Below are 17,616 nucleotides of genomic sequence, written 5' to 3'. Positions count from 1 at the left end.
ATGAGGGGCATTGATAGGTTAGATTGGAAGAGACTTTATCCCTTAGCGGAGGTGCCAATAACCAGGGGGCATAGATTTAAGGTAAGGAGCAGGAAGGTTAGAGGGGATTTGAGGAAAAATGTTTTCACCCAGAGGGTGGTTGGAATCTGGAACACACTGCCTGAAGAGGTGGTGGAGGCAGGAACCCTCACAACATTTAAGAAGTATTCAGATGAGCACTTGAAACGCCATAGCATACAAGGCTACGGGCCAAGTGCTGGAAAATGGGACTAGAATAGTTAGGTGCTTGATGGCCGGCCCAGACACGATGGGCCGAAGGGCCTGTTTCTGTGCTGTATAACTCTATATGACTCTATAACACCACTTGGAGGAAGCAGAGGGTGGCAATGGTGCAGAATTAACTTTGGGTGGGGGACTTGAATGTCCATCACCAAGAGTGGCTCGTTAGCACCACTACTGACCGAGCTGGCAGAGTCCTAAAGGACATAGCTGCTAGACTGGGTCTGCGGCAGGTTGTGAGGGAACCAACAAGAAGGAAAAACATACCTAACCTTGTGCTCACCACTCTTCCTGTCGCAGATGCATCTGTCCATGACAGTATTGGTAGGAGTGACCACCGCACAGTCCTTGTGGAGACGAAATCCCATCTTTTTTTTAATTCATTCAGGGATGTGGGCGTTGCTGGCTAGGAGAGCATTTATTGCCCATCCCTAATTGCCCTTGAGAAGGTGGTGGTGAGCTGCCTTCTTGAACCGCTGCAGTCCATTTGGGGTAGGTACACCCACAGTGCTGTTAGGAAGAGAGTTCCAGGATTTTGACCCAGCGACAGTGAAGGAACGGCGATATAGTTCCAAGTCAGGATGGTGTGTGACTTGGAGGGGAACTTGCAGGTGGTGGTGTTCCCATGTATTTGCTGCCCTTGTCCTTCTAGTTGGTAGAGGTCGCGGGTTTGGAAGGTGCTGTCGAAGGAGCCTTGGTGTATTGCTGCAGTACATCTTGTAGATGGTACACACTGCTGCCACTGTGCTTCGGTGGTGGAGGGAGTGAATGTTTGTAGGTGGGGTGCCAATCAAGTGGGCTGCTTTGTCCTGGATGGTGTTGAGCTTCTTGAGTGTTGTTGGAGCTGCACCCATCCAGGCAAGTGGAGAGCATTCCATCACACTCCTGACTTGTGCCTTGTAGATGGTGGACAGGCTTTAGGGAGTCAGGAGGTGAGTTACTCGCCTCAGGATTCCAAGCCTCTGACCTGCTCTTGTAGCCACGGTATTTATATGGCTACTCCAGTTCAGTTTCTGGTCAATGGTAGCCCCTAGGGTGTTGATAGTGGGGGATTCAGCGATGGTAATGCAGTTGAATGTCAAGGGGAGATGGTTAGATTCTCTCTTGTTGGAGATGGTCATTGCCTGGCACTTGTGTGGCGCGAATGTTACTTGCAACTTATCAGCCCAAGCCTGGATATTGTCCAGGTCTTGCTGCATTTCTACACGGACTGCTTCAGTATCTGACGAGTCACGAATGGTGCTGAACATTGTGCAATCATCAGCGAACATCCCCACTTCTGACCTTATGACTGATGGTAGGTCATTGATGAAGCAGCTGAAGATGGTTGGGTCTAGGACTCTACCCTGAGGAACTCCTGCAGTGATGTCCTGGAGCTCAGATGATTGACCTCCAACAACCACAACCATCTTCCTTTGCGCTAGGTATGACTCCAGCCACACTGAGCATCCCTCCATCGTGTTGTGTGGTACTACCACCATGGAATAGATTTCGAACAGATCTAGCACCACAAAACTGGGCATTCAAGAGGTGCAGTGGGCCATCGGCAGCCGCATAATTGTACTCAACCACAATCTGTAACCTCGTGGTCTGGCATATTCCCCACTCTACCATTACCATCAAGCCGAGGGATCAATGAAGAGTGCAGGAGGGCATGCCAGACCAGCATCAGGCATACCTCAAAATAAGGTGTCAACCTGGTGAAGCTATAACCCAGGACTACGTGTGTGCCAAACAGCATAAGCAGCATGCGATAGACAGAGCTAAGCAATCCCACAACCAACAGATCAGATCTAAGCTCTGCAGTCCTGCCACATCCAGTCGTGAACGGTGGTGGATAATTAAACAACAAACTGGAGGAGGTGGTTCCACAAATATCCCCATCCTCAATGATGGGGGATCCCAGCACATCAGTGCGAAAGATATGGCTGAAGCATTTGCAACAATATTCAGCCAGAAGTGCCGAGTGGATGATCCATCTCGCCTCCTCCTGATGTTCCCAGCATCACAGTTGCCAGTCTTCAGCCAATTCGATTCACTCCATGTGATATCAAGAAATGACTGAAGGCACTGGATACTGCAAAAGCTATGGGCCCTGACAACATGCCAACAATAATACTGAAGAGCTGTGCTCCAGAACTTGTGCACCTCTAGCCAAGCTCTTCCAGTACAGCTACAATGCTGGCATCTACCCATCAATGTGGAAAATTGCCCAGTTATGTCCTGTACACAAAAAGCAGGACAAATCCATCCCAGTCTATTACCGCCCCATCAGCCTACTCTCGATCATCAGTAAAATGATGGAAGGTGTCATCGACAGTGCTTTGAAGCGGCACTTGCTTAACAATAACCTGCTCAGTGACAGTCAGTTTGGTTTCCTCCAGGGCCACTCCGTTCCTGACCTCATTACAGCCTTGGTTCAAACATGGACAAAAGAGCTGAACTCAAGAGGGGAGGTGAGAGTGACAGCCCTTGACATCAAGACAGCATTTGACCGAGTATGGCATCAAGGAGCCCGGGCAAACCTGGAGTCAATGGGGGAAAACTCTCCGCTGGTTGGAGTCATACCTAGCACAAAGGAAGATGGTTATGGTTGTTGGAGGTCAATCATCTCAGCTCCAGGACATCACTGCAGGAGTTCCTCAGGGTATTGTCCTAGGCCCAACCATCGTAAGCTGCTTCATCAGTGACCTTCCTTCAATCACAAGGTCAGATGTGGGGATGTTTGCTGATGATTTCACAATGTTCAGCACCATTCGTGACTCATCAGATACTGAAGCAGTCCGTGTCGAAATGCAGCAAGACCTGGACAATATCAAGGCTTGGGATGATAAGTGGCAAGTAACATTCGTGCTACACAAGTGCCAGGCAATGAGTATCTCAAACAAGAGAGAATCTAACCATCTCCCCTTGACCTTCAATGGCATTACCATTGCTGAGTCCCTCACTATCAACATCCTGGGGGTTACCATTGACCAGAAACTGAACTGGAGTAGCCATATAAATACCATGGCTACAAGAGCAGGTCCGAGGCTAGGAATCCTGCAGTGAGTAACTCACCTCCTGACTCCCCAATGCCTGTCCACCATCTACAAGGCACAAGTCAGGAGTGTGATGGAATACTCTCCACTTGCCTGGATGGGTGCAGCTCCAACAACATCCAAGACAAAGCAGCCCACTTGATTGGCACCCCATCCACATACATTCACTCCCTCCGCCACTGACGCATAGTGGCAACAGTGCGTGCCATCTTCAAAATGCGCTGCAGCAACACTCCAAGGCTCCTTAGACAGCACCTTCCAAACCAGCGATCTCTACCACCTAGAAAGACAAGGGCAGCAGTTGCATGGGAACGCATGGGAACACATGGCAACAGGGCGGCACAGTGGTGCAGTGGCTAGCACCGCAGCCTCACAGCTCCAGCGACCCTGTTTCAGTTCTGGGTACTGCCTGTGCGGAGTTTGCAAGTTCTCCAAGTGACCGCGTGGGTTTCCTCCCACATGCCAAAGACTTGCGGGTTGATGGGTAAATTGGCCATTGTAAAAATTGCCCCTTGTGTAGGTAGGTGGTAGGAGAATTGAGGGAAGGTAGGGATGTGAGAGGGAAAAATGGGATTAATGTAGGATTAGTATAAATGGGTGGTTGATGGTCAGCGTGGACTCGTTGGGCCGAAGGGCCTGTTTTGGTGCTGTATCTCTCTATGACCACCACCTGCAAGTTCCTCTCATAGCCACACACCATCCTGACTTGGAACTATATCACTGTTCCATCACTGTTCCTTCACTGTTACTCGGTCAAAATCTGGAACTCCCTTCCTAACAGCACATAGACTTCAGTGGTTCAAGAAGGCAACTCACCACCACCTTCTCAAGGACAATTAAGGATGGGCAATAAATGCTGTTCTAGCCAGCAATGCCCACATCCCATGAACGAATTAAAAAAAGGTCTCCAGAAATGGGGCTGAGATGAAGAGAAATTACTTCACGCAAAGAGTTGTGAATATTTGTAATTCGCTACCCCAGAGGGTTGTGGATGCTCCATTGGTGAATACATTTAAGGCTGGAATAGTCAGATTTTTGGTCTCTCGGGGAATTGAGGGATATGGCGAGCGGGCAGGAAAGTGGAGTTGACTCCTAAGATCAACCATGATCGTATTGAATGGTGGAGCAGGTTCCATGGGCCATATGGTCTACTCCTGCTCCTATTTCTTGTGTACATTCTGTTTGTGTCTGTCTTGTGGGTGCTTTTGCACAGCCAATGTTACCCCAGTGGCTGCAGCATGGCTGGTGGAAGGCTGCTGACTTTCAGTGGGGGAGGCTGCAGATGGCTTAGCAGGATATCCTCGAGCTGCTCTCGGCCTCAAATGTCTGGCTTCGGACTGCACCACCTCGACGTGGGTAGCAACAGTCTGGGCTGGCTGAGTGACAGGCAACAGCAAAGCACTGGCAGAATGGCAGTGGTGGGAGCACAAATGCTGTCGTCATGGGAGAGGACAACAGGTTGGTGCTCCACCGAGGCATTGCTAGTCCCCTGGGGAAATCCTAGTAGTCTGTTGGAGGACAGATTGCTGCCCTGCTGTGAGTCTCTGAAAGCTCCTTTGAGCACTGGTATCCACAGCCATTATGACAGGAATTTGAGCCTGCATGGCAGGAAGCAGAAATTGCATGACCTCTGTCTGAGCTTTCATTGCAGCACTCCGACGTTGTGTGGCTTCTGCTTGTGCTGCAGTGGAAGCTGAGACATCAGCCATCAGATATTGCATCGTGGTTGGGTCTGCAAGTGTTCTCATGGAGTTGTCCATCACTTCTACACTGGAAAGGATAAGTTCCAAGCTCTGTGCAAAGCTGCATGCCATGTTGGTGCCGGGCTCCTTCATGCCCCTTGACAGTGACAGCAGGCTTTGTGGCAGGCCTGCCGATACACCAAGCATTTCTATGTGCATAGCCATCAGCCTTTCCCCATCGAAGTCTTCATCTGAATCCTCTGTAGTGCATCCTTTGTGTGACCTCGCTCTCCGGAGAGCTGGCACAGGAGCTATCCTTTCCCCGTTGGCCTGGCTGCAGCACACTCATGCCTGGTGACTCACTGGGCTGTATTTTATGCTTTCCCCCTTGGCAAATTTAGAGGCAGGGAGGGCATTTAATCGGGTGGGATGGTGGCAGGTGGGGACCCCGCCACTTTCCCGTCTCCACCCCGATTAAGCCCATGATGGGAAGGCCATAGACAGTCTTCCCACCCTGCTGCCAATTCAGGCCCTTAAGGGGTAATTAATGGGTTAATACCAGCCGCGGGAGGGCCTGTCGCCACGTGGAGAGCACGACATGTGAACGCGTGCGGAGTTGCTTGTGGTCTCCCCGAGGTGGGGGTGGGGGGGATCCTTCATTCAAAGCAATACAGTACCTGATTGAGGGACCCAGCATTGGGAAGGGGGAGCCCGCTAAGAGCCACCCCCTGTCCTTGCTGCTGACCTCCCTACACTATCCTCCCCCATGGCTCCGACCATCACTTACTTCTGGCCTGGGTCACTCCGCAATTCTGGGCCTCAGGTGGGTGGCATTCCAGCAGCAGCCACCGCCTTCCCGGTGGTGCTGCCGAGCGCAAGAGCTGCCGACCTCTGATTGGCCGGCAGCTCTTGGTGGGAGAGACATCCCGCCCCTGAGGTCCTACACCTGAAACAGGCTCGCTGGTGGCCTGTTAATTGCCTAATTGGCTCGTCATACAGCGGGCCTTCCCCAAAAGAGGCAATGTAGTTTTCTCACTGGCTTTCCAGCCAGCGGCCGAGACCCCTGTTTCCTCCATAAAATTCCCGCCACCATGTGTAGATCCCGCCTCTAAGCTGCTGTCACGAAAACACAATATGCCAAATGAGGAATATTAATTTCATCAGTTGGAAACTTACATTCGATTTTTAATGGAAAAAATCCTACAGTTAACTTTTTTAAAAAAAAATAGCAGCCAAGATGACCACTGCAAGTTGCATCTGAAATACCAGGAGATTGAACTGGAGACAAAAGTCTAATAAGTATTGCCAGAGCAATACTTTGGCTAACTGAGTAGATAATGCAGATCATCCTCATTAGCAGGGTAGTCAAAGCTATCGTGAGGCATTCATAAGTGAAGACGTCCCTCCAGGGAGTAACAACAGTGACAACCCCACCTAAGAGAGGTTTTAGACTTCGGATCTCATTAAAAACAAAGTGGATTGAAAGAACCATGTGACCGTCCGTCCATCTCTGAAAAAACTGGGAGTTTTGTTACACTCAGAGAAGACAAGGAGTAACTGAGTGCGCAGCAGCAGAAAAGGCCACGTGCTTCCCTTTCTCTCCCCCTGTTCCTCTCTCCCTCTCTCTCTTTCCCCTCTCTCTCCCCCCCTCTCTCTCTCTCTCCCTCCCTCCCTCTCTCTCTATCTCTCTCTCTATCGCTCTCTCTCCCCCTCTCTCTCTCCCCCCTCTCTCTCCCTCCCTCTCTCCTCCCTCTCCCTCCCTCTCTTCTCCCTCTCCCTCTCCTCCCACCCCCCTCCAAAAAACATCAAGTTTGAAAACCATCTGTGACTGTGGACTCTCCAAGCCTACAGACTGCTACAGCCTGAGACCAGGGGAAGAGAGCCAACTACAATTCGGCCTTCAAGAAAATCCCGAGCAAAGCAGGCCAATCACAAAGTGCACTTTGACCAACCAAGGACTTCAAGAGTACAACTCCAGCCGGACATCACCAAATCATCCAACTTCAAACTGTGTATTTAACTTCTATTTTTTCTGGACTTGAATCAATTAAAAACCTACTTTTCACTTTGTAATCTATTTGTGCGTATGTGTGATTCGTGCATGAATGTGTAGCGTATTTTTTAAAATTAGTTTTAAATTGGGGTTAGAGTGTTAAGTATAATAAACTTACTGTTACTACTGAGACATGAGGAGTATACTGTCTTTTCTAGTTCCACTTCTCCACAGGTCACAACATATATTTAAATGTTTACCCAGTTACCGATGCAGTCAATCATTTACTCTACTGTTTATCCCAGAAAATACACCAATTAGGTTTCTTTAATAAACAACAAAATTATCAGTTTGTTATAAAACACGACATAACCAGTAACGAAGCAAAGCATTAAAAGACATATGAAAGTTCCTTTTTTACCTTTATCCCTCACACACACACACCCCAGTTAACTGAAAATAGAGATTTTCTCTTTAGAGCTCTGTTACAAAAAAAAAAGACAAAGAAGAATACTTTGGCCAAATACTTGCTAATTCTTGAAGAAAAAAGAGAAGTTATAGAAAGATGTCAGTTGTCCCTTTTTGGTTTGGCGTCCCAAATACGCGTAAACGTGCTGTCACTGGGATCTTTCTCGGGCAGTTCTTTTCAGGCGACATTGAAGATCAGTTTGGCAGGCTTTCCAGGAGAAACGTGACAACAGGGGTTTCTGGCAGGCCTTTCAGGAGGAATGCAGCATCAATTTCTCTATTTTTTACACTCGCTTCTAAGAACTACTCAAAGAGATAGAAAAGCTGGCAGACGTTTCAAAGAGATAGAAAAAGGCTGAGCTGGGGTTTTGTTCTTGGCTGGTTGATTTTTTAAAAAACTCCTTTCAAAACACTCCACACCTCAACTGACTGTCCAAAGCGAAACCAAAACAATATTTCAAGAGTCAAGCCTCCTGACCCCTATAAATCTTGACCTGCCACTTTTCTGTAAACATCTCCCCTAAGTCAAAAGAGGCCCTTCTGGGTATTTATCTGAAGACAGGCGACTTCCAGTAAGGGTTGTTTACAAACTAAGTCCAAAAGACCTTCTGATGACCTCGTTTCAATGACTTCAGTTTTTAAAAATCCATGGGATCCTTTTCAGTTTTCCCAAATAAAACAATGTCCGAAATTCTAAAGTACATGAGTCCTCAAAAAAATTTACAACAATGTAGAAGCATCGTCATAACATTTACCTGTTGTTTAAATTCAAGGAAACCTATCCAATTGCTTCTTTCACGATCACAGTAAAGGAAAAAGGTAAAACACTCACAGAGGTGGTAAGCACAACCACTGTTTGTAAGGAATAAACCTTGTTGCAGTCAAATAAGAAGAGGAGCAAGAGGGGCGACTGTGACCCGCTCCTCACTTGGCAGTAACACTACCCTCTAGTACGCGCAGTGCCATTTTCTGAGCTGATGGCCCGAGTTTCACATCGAATGTCTGTTCCCCCTCTAGGTGTTCAGCCTCAGGCACCATTGGCTGGCTAGGCAGCAGTTCTTTGGTATCTGAATTGGGATGAGGGAAGGGCAGTGCGTAAAAACAAGAGGTGCATGGTTACACCATCTACAGCTTGTACGGATTGCAGGATGAGGGTGAAGTGAGATTTGAGACGGTGAATTAGGCAGGAACATTCTGTCAACCTCGACGCTGCTGGCCATGGCTTCAGTGATGGATGCTCCAATTATTTTGAGCACCATCTCCTCCCTGGGGGGGTGGTCACTACCTGCAGCCATGTCAGCCCCCAACTGGTTAGCTGCTGTTGCCATCTATTATGGGCAACCTTGTCCTGCAAAGAGAGGGACGTGTGTCAGTGAGTGTGATGTCGCACGTTTGGGTGCTGTGCCTGACATCGTTGACTAGCTGGCAGTGTGTGTAAGCTGCGAGATGAATGTGTAGCTTCCAACAGTGCTAAATGTGTGGTTAAGTGCAGTATCTGAATATCTGTGAACCCACTCTCTGAGCTTTTGTGCCATTACTGTTTCTTCCTGCAGGTCTTCATATCTTCTTCATGCAGTTTCAGCCCCTGCTGCAGCCAGGATCCACCTTGCCTTTCAGAGATGCAGGCTAGCTTTAAGTGGCGCAAGCCTTGTGCCATCCCAGTGACCTTGGGCCCCTTGCTGAGACATGCAGCCATTCAGCAGCACGTTCAGCGATTCACTTTGAATGGGTGTAAGATAATCATGCATCACCATCCTTGCACCTGAATTCGGGGACTATCCAATTCAACCCTCTAAATGTTTAATTGTGAGTGTCCTGAATTTCTGCAGCAGTTGTCCTGGTCTTCTGCCATAACCTTTGAAGAATGATGTCAATTGCCGTGTTCTGCCTTTATACCATTTTTCTGGGTTTCTGCTGATCTCCTGCTGTGATACTCGGGTGCATTCAATTTGGACTCATGCAATGAGCAAGTTTCATTATCATGTTGCCTGGCCTGCTGAGTACTTCCAGCATTTTCTGTTTGTATTAATCTCTTGTTGGTTTCGTTATTGTCGTTGTGGAAAAGCTGTCAGTTCGACTTGTTTAAATCTTCCACTTTGAATGATTAAATATCACTGAGAATCTGGACTGAGTATGCACAGGTTTGTAAAATACTCCTGAGAATGTCGTGATCAAGTGAGTACTCTGTAGTAGAATTGCAGGGAAGGAAACTCATCTTTATGAGAAGCTATTTAAAAAAAAAAATTAAAATAGTAATCTGCTTTGAGCCTGTTAAGCATCTAAATAAGGTGTGACTGCTGTTAATATTGATTTGGCCAATAGCGGTTTGTTTTGGATGTGATTGGTATGCATACCTTTAACAGGCAATCTTTAACCACATTAAAAGCAGTTCACGTTGGCATCCACTAGAACGTTAGTAGTGTCACATTTATACTTTATCTCAGGTTTGTCTGGGCTTTTTCATCACTGGCTACATTGATGAAATTGTCCTCAAATTATTACTTTAAGTAAATATCTGCTTTCTCAAAACCATTATTAAAACACTCTAGACACTTTTGCATTATGACTATTATATAGTATTATAATTTAGATGGGGAGAGTCCATGATTACTAATCCATTTGAAAAGGGGTCCTTCAACCAAAAACGTTTGAGAACCACTGTCTAGGAGCCAGTTTGCCTCATCTCACTTGATGCACTAGACTTCATTGAGAATGCAAATTGCAAACTACCAAGTGAGACAAGGGAGCTGCAGTTCTTGACAGTAGGGAGTACCTGTCCCAGGCTCTGACTCCTTGCTGTCATTTGCCTTGTAAGCGGTGGACAGAGATTTCACCCCTTACAAAACATATGGGAAACTCCTGGACATGACAGAGGCTGGAAACAACTGGTTCTTTGTTGCTTTCCGAGGGGTTCTACTTGTCTTCTGCCTGAATTTCTCCAATGGAAACCCTCAGCAACTTCATCCCTGATAAATTTTGGGACTTTAATGTTGGTATAATGTTATTTGTATATAATTCTTAGCACTTTAGTCAAATTGGACTTTATTCTTCAAAGATGCATTCTTCAGGCTGTCAGATGTTCAGTACAATTTTTTGTGACTATACTGAAGTATCCATAAGGCCTAAAAGAAAAAGAGTAAGTGAAGTTAAAAAAAAAAGGAAAGTTTAATCATCTTTTAGCACATGCCAATGGACAGTCTTTAAAGGCTGAATTTTTGGGGAACAGAAGTGGGTGGTGGTTAAAAATACAGGTGCATGCCAGTTTCCCAAAGCCATTCCTGGTGCCGGCCAGTTTCACCAGGGCAGGGGGGAGGGCGTCCCCGCGGTCTCATTCGATCCATAACGAAGGCCAATTAAGATGGTTACAGAGCTTATTAGTAGTTTCTTAAGGAGGATGTTGTGATTTTCGTGGGGTGCACAAGCTGCATGCGCTGTTTGGGGCAGACCAGCTGAATGGAGGCAGACACACAGTGGGGAGTCAGACATTGCAACTCCAAGGAATTAGTTGGGTCCCATAAAAGGGTGAATGATACAGAGAGGGACTCAGCCATCCGAAGAAAGGTGCCAGTGGCACAGCGCAGGTGGTGGGGAATGTGGGCAGTAAACCCCAAGCAGTGCTGGGGTTTGTCACCCTCCTGGCATTGCGGGGGCATAAGAGCAGAGGGCAAACACAATTGAGGTGGGGGGGCACTTGAGCACAAGATTAGATTAGATTAGAGATACAGCACTGAAACAGGCCCTTCGGCCCACCGAGTCTGTGCCGAACATCAACCACCCATTTATACTAATCCTACACTAATCCCATATTCCTACCAAACATCCCCACCTGTCCCTATATTTCCCTACCACCTACCTATACTAGTGACAATTTATAATGGCCAATTTACCTATCAACCTGCAAGTCTTTTGGCTTGTGGGAGGAAACCGGAGCACCCGGAGAAAACCCACGCAGACACAGGGAGAACTTGCAAACTCCACACAGGCAGTACCCGGAATCGAACCCGGGTCCCTGGAGCTGTGAGGCTGCGGTGCTAACCACTGCGCCACTGTGCCGCCCTTACAAGGAAGGTTGCAGCTGGCAATGGGGATACAACTCTCAGATATTGGGCCCGTTGGTTATGAGTGTATCTGTGCTGGTGGATGGTGCGCTTGTAAGGTGTGACAGTGGTTCTTTGGATCTCTGCTGCTCCGCTCGGCCCAGTGGTGGTGCGGGAGAAGGTCTCCTGGGTCAGTGTCTACACCTGTGGGAGACACAAGAGATCATAAGAAACTAGCCTTGGAGAGCATAGGCCTCTGCAGAGCTGAGGCTTCCCAATGCAATTCAGTGTTGGGCATGCTGTCGGACAGGGGGGAGTGCAATACACCCCTTTAATGAGTGCATTTCTCTCTCTAATCACCATCTCCACCATGAATGCCCATCTCATCCTGGCCGACTTCCTGGTCTGCAATCCTGGCAATTTCCATTGCTCCCTCCTCCATGAGTGTGATGACTCGAAGGTAGGGGACTCCTCTACCTGTCTGGTCCCTCTCTCAGGCTTTATGAGCCCATTTTTCATGCAAGGAGAAAAAGAGCGCAATAAGGCACTGATGTCCTCTATGGCCCATGGTAGCTGCTCCAGTTCATTAGAAGCTGCATGTATCAGTGGCTACATGTTTTCAGCAGCACTATGGCTTTGAGCCATTCTGAGGTGTCAGTAAGTGGCCTAGGTACATACTCCTCCCATGTTCAGGAACAACATGTGCCCTGAGGCTGTTCAGCTGGTGTGTCTGCTGGAGAGTGAACACCCAGAGGCCTGTCCTGAGGGTTGGAGGTAGTGCTCACCTTGCCAAAGCCTATCAGGTCCTTGAACCTTTTCCTACACTGGATCCAACTTCTTTGGACCACAATTCTTCTGCTGACTGTGGCAGCAATGTTCATCCATGCCTTCTTTGTCTCGGTGGGTGGTTTCCTCCTGCCATCCTGTGGGAAGAGGACCTCCCTTCTCTTCCTCACGGCCTCCAGCAGGACCTCCAAGTCTGTATCTGAGAATTGAGAGGCTGCCGTGCCCTGGGTTCCAGGCCTTTGGCTCTTCTGAGACATTGTGAAATGCAGATCTTCTACGCTCTTCTGGTCTGCAGTAACTCAAATGGCAGCCACAATAAACGCTGCCGTGGTGTGTTTAAATCAGACCCGCATTTGAGCAGTCCCATTTCCGTTCCCACCCCTGTGGTCACTAATTGGCCGTCAAAACCGTCTTCATGGCCATCAAGGGGTGCCCCCATGGAACTCATTGGTCGATGACTGTTTTCCCCTGGGGGCAGGTTCGGGACCTGGAAACGTTTCCGACTTCCGTTTCCCGCCCCTGCAGCAAAACTCCAGCCTTAAGTTTTTTTTTATAGTAGGAAAGCTATTCAGTGAATACATTTCAACTGTTTGTGTTTGACTTCCCTTGCAACATGTAGCTGCACATCTGTGTAGGAACTAAAGAACATCTGTTAGAAATACATACTTATTGATAATAAATGAAGCCTGTCTCACCACACCATTGAGACAATTAATTTCGAGTGTTTTTCTGTGCCTATGTGTGAGAAGCTTCAATCTGTGGAATTGTTTTTCACAAAGACAGTACAATATTTCAGAATTAGAACTGTACTCATCAGTCAGGATGCAGTCACCGTAGGCTGAGGAATGTGCTATGATGTTGGATGAAGCATTAACTGTAACCTTGTGATTTTCCCCCCACCCCCTTTAGGGAGTAGAATGGCGCTCAGATGAGACAACAAAAAGAAGCTGTTTCAGTAAAGGCAAAACTGAGGTAGGTGGCAATTGTTCTCCAGGGAATAAGGCAGGATTCTGTACTGCGAGGTGAGTGGGAGCTTGGGCTGCCTCCTCACACAGGGTGGTATCAGCAGCGATGTAAGCAAATGCTTTCAGCACAAAGGTCACAGAATTTCTAATCAGAACCCAAGACACATTTATAAAGAACCCACACTGTATTTTAATACCTTGAATTCAAACCATTTGTGGAATTTCAACATTTAAAATATACATCACTGCATGTTACTAGATATACATTCTTCAATGCTTTTTTAATACATTGATGTGAGAACTATGTTAAGTCATAGTCATAGAGATGCAGTACTGAAACAGGCCCTTCGGCCCACCGAGTCTGTGCCGACCAACAACCACCCATTTATACTAATCCTACATTATTCCCATATTCCCTACCACGTCCCCACCATTCTTCTACCACCTACCTACACTAGGGGCAATTTACAATGGCCAACCTACCTATCAACCTGCAAGTCTTTTGGCTGTGGGAGGAAACCGGAGCACCCGGCGGAAACTCACACGGTCACAGGGAGAACTTGCAAACTCCACACAGGCAGTACCCAGAATCGAACCCGGGTCGCTGGAGCTGTGAGGCTGCGGTGCGAACCACTGTGCCACCTGTTAAAATCTGGGCATGGTGGTTTTAGATCTCTGCTGAAATAAATATCACCGAGTAATTAACACTTGTTGGCGAAATATCACAGCCTTTTTAATTAGTTTTATGTAGAAAGTTATATACAGTGTTATTCCTCTTGCCCCCCACCCCCACTCCAACTTTTAATTTCTTTGTAATTTTAGAAAGCAATACTTCACTCATTTTTTAAAAAATCAGTTTGTGATGGTATGGTGGGAGGAGCTATTTCAGATATAATAACTGTAGGGCTGGGGCAAGCTCGAAACCTAGGTTTATAATCCTGTGTATATTGAGCTGCGTGTTTAAAAGTTATTTATTTAAATTCAGTGCTGCCAAGATGCAAGTGTTTTATGACTGGAAAGCATTGGCCCTACCACTGGTGAAGATGAACTCTTGCCATCTGACCCAGAGCATACAGGCCACCCCTTATTCTAGGAAAAGCATATGAGTGAAAACCTGACCTGTTGTGTCCTTGATCTGCTTTGAGTCAGCCTTGTTATTGCACCAGATTACCCATTGGGAATTAGGAATGAGTGCTGATTACTGTCAATCCGCTCAGTTACATAAAACACCCACAGAGCATTCAATAGGACCCGATGTGTTCACTGAATGACACCAAAATTGCAGTGAATGCACCACCTACACAAAGATAGACTCTTAAAGATTCAGTCAATGCCAATAACTGTGATGCAGTTCTTTCAGTTGATTAAATTGCCTAATAATGATCATTTGCAGCCTGTTATTATACAACAATGAAAGAATGCAGTGCAAACTAAACCTTATGTTTTGGTGCTTTCTTTTGTATTAAAGCTGCCATGTGTCATTGCAGGAGGAATGTCAGAATTATATCCGGGTCCTCCTTATCAACAGGAACAGGATCTTCACCTGTGGAACAAATGCATTTACTCCCATATGCACCAATCGGACGGTAATTGCAATCAATTTGTTCTTTACTTTTTTAGTTACAACATAGCTACAGTTAAGCCAGAATGTGATTGATTAAATTGAAAAATATAGAATGGGGAGGTGGTGGCGTCGTGCTAGTTAAAGGCCTGCTCAAGTCTGCAAAAAAAAACCCGGCCTGAGCCCGACAGAACCACATCCGACCTGAGCCCGACCCGGCCCGAGTCCTTCCATTTTTTCCTGCGCCCAACCTGACCCGACCATCAGTTAACTTACCTTCCGTTTTTCACTTTATTGCTGATCTGCTCAAGCTTAAAATAACTGTAACAAAACCACCTTTCTAGTCCAAAAATTAAATTAACATTGGAGCCACTTACCTGTGATAGAGCATGTCCGACCCGAGCCCGAAGGCTGGACCCGGAAGTGCAACCCAACCCGACCCCGACACATGTTGTCAGGTCCCATCGGGTTTGGGTCGTAGAAGGCCTTTAGTGGTAATGTCACTGGACTAGTAACCCAGAGACCCAGGCTACTGCTGTGGGATATGGGTTTGAATCCCAGCAGATGGTGAAATTTGAATTCAGTTAATCTGGCAATGAAACCATTGTTGATTGTTGTAAAAACCCATCTGGTTCACTAATGTCCTTGAGTGAAGGAAATCTGCTGTCCTTACCTGGTCTCCAGATCCACAGCAATGTGGTTGACTCTTAAAATGCCCTCTGAAATGGCCTAGCAAGCCACTCAGTTCGAGGGAATTAGGGATGGGCAATAAATGCTGGCCTAGCCAGCGATGCCCACATCCCACAAACAAATAAAAAAAACATTTAATTTCCAGTTTATCCTTGTGCAGTACATCTTAAATCAACACAGGATGTGACTTCCTTTGCAATCTTCATGTGATTTCCTTAAAATTTAGTTAATTTGAAAGACTTTGCCTCCATTTTAATTGTATATCAGCTTTTAACAGGTTGAAAAGATATGTGAAAAACAGATGGCGGTAATTTAGTCAATAGTATCTGATACACAACTGCTTGAGTTGTGTACCTATCATAACCTCTGCATCACCAACTCGTTCTTTCACACTAAACCCTGTCACCAGGTTTCATGGAGGCACCCAAGATCACGTCGTTGGCACCAGCTAGACCTCATTGTCACAAGGCGAGCCGCCTTAAACAGTGTTCAAATCACACGCAGCTTCCACAGTGCGGACTGCGACACCGACCACTCCCTGGTGTGCAGCAAGGTTAGACTCAGACCAAAGAAGTTGCATCATTCCAAGCAGAAGGGCCACCCGCGCATCAACACGAGCAGAATTTCTCACCCACAGCTGTTACAAAAATTTCTAAATTCACTTGTAACAGCCCTTCAAAACACTCCCACAGGGGATGCTGAGACCAAGTGGGCCCACATCAGAGACGCCATCTATGAGTCAGCTTTGACCACCTACGGCAAAAGTGCGAAGAGAAATGCAGACTGGTTTCAATCTCATAATGAAGAGCTGGAACCTGTCATAGCCGCTAAGCGCATTGCACTTTTGAACTACAAGAAAGCCCCCAGCGATTTAACATCCGCAGCACTTAAAGCAGCCAGAAGTACTGCACAAAGAACAGCTAGGCGTTGCGCAAACGACTACTGGCAACACCTATGCAGTCATATTCAGCTGGCCTCAGACACCGGAAACATCAGAGGAATGTATGATGGCATGAAGAGAGCTCTTGGGCCAACCATCAAGAAGATCACCCCCCTCAAATCTAAATCGGGGGACATAATCACTGACCAACGCAAACAGATGGACCGCTGGGTTGAGCACTACCTAGAACTGTACTCCAGGGAGAATGCTGTCACTGAGACTGCCCTCAATGCAGCCCAGCCTCTACCAGTCATGGATGAGCTGGACATACAGCCAACCAAATCGGAACTCAGTGATGCCATTGATTCCCTAGCCAGCGGAAAAGCCCCTGGGAAGGACAGCATTACCCCTGAAATAATCAAGAGTGCCAAGCCTGCTATACTCTCAGCACTACATGAACTGCTATGCCTGTGCTGGGACGAGGGAGCAGTACCCCAGGACATGCGCGATGCCAACATCATCACCCTCTATAAAAACAAAGGTGACCGCGGTGACTGCAACAACTACCGTGGAATCTCCCTGCTCAGCATAGTGGGGAAAGTCTTTGCTCGAGTCGCTCTGAACAGGCTCCAGAAGCTGGCCGAGCGCGTCTACCCTGAGGCACAGTGTGGCTTTCGTGCAGAGAGATCGACTATTGACATGCTGTTCTCCCTTCGTCAGATACAGGAGAAATGCCGTGAACAGCAGATGCCCCTCTACATTGCTTTCATTGATCTCACCAAAGCCTTTGACCTCGTCAGCAGACGTGGTCTCTTCAGACTACTAGAAAAGATCGGATGTCCACCAAAGCTACTAAGTATCATCACCTCATTCCATGACAATATGAAAGGCACAATTCAACATGGTGGCTCCTCATCAGAGCCCTTTCCTATCCTGAGTGGTGTGAAACAGGGCTGTGTTCTCGCACCCACACTTTTTGGGATTTTCTTCTCCCTGCTGCTTTCACATGCGTTCAAATCCTCTGAAGAAGGAATTTTCCTCCACACAAGATCAGGGGGCAGGTTGTTCAACCTTGCCCGTCTAAGAGCGAAGTCCAAAGTACGGAAAGTCCTCATCAGAGAACTCCTCTTTGCACGATGCTGCTTTAACATCTCACACTGAAGAATGCCTGCAGAGTCTCATCGACAGGTTTGCGTCTGCCTGCAATGAATTTGGCCTAACCATCAGCCTCAAG

At 47.2% G+C, this 17,616-nt stretch overlaps 1 protein-coding gene across 2 annotated transcripts in view; it reads left to right on the top strand.

The window, feature by feature from the left end:
- The window catches only part of sema5a (sema domain, seven thrombospondin repeats (type 1 and type 1-like), transmembrane domain (TM) and short cytoplasmic domain, (semaphorin) 5A), a 333,948-nt gene that overhangs the window by 186,186 nt on the left and 130,146 nt on the right, over positions 1-17,616 (top strand). For both annotated transcript variants that reach the window (XM_068010212.1, XM_068010220.1), the window contains 2 exons: positions 13,196-13,258; positions 14,739-14,837. In XM_068010212.1, coding sequence (XP_067866313.1) covers positions 13,196-13,258; positions 14,739-14,837 — 162 coding nt within the window. The remainder of the gene's footprint in view (positions 1-13,195; positions 13,259-14,738; positions 14,838-17,616) is intronic.

Source organism: Heterodontus francisci, chromosome 2 (genome assembly GCF_036365525.1).
Source record: "Heterodontus francisci isolate sHetFra1 chromosome 2, sHetFra1.hap1, whole genome shotgun sequence".
Taxonomy (NCBI): Eukaryota; Metazoa; Chordata; class Chondrichthyes; order Heterodontiformes; family Heterodontidae; genus Heterodontus; species Heterodontus francisci.
The sequence above is the reverse complement of the archived record's forward strand: the minus strand, read 5'-3'. Positions and strand labels throughout refer to the sequence as shown.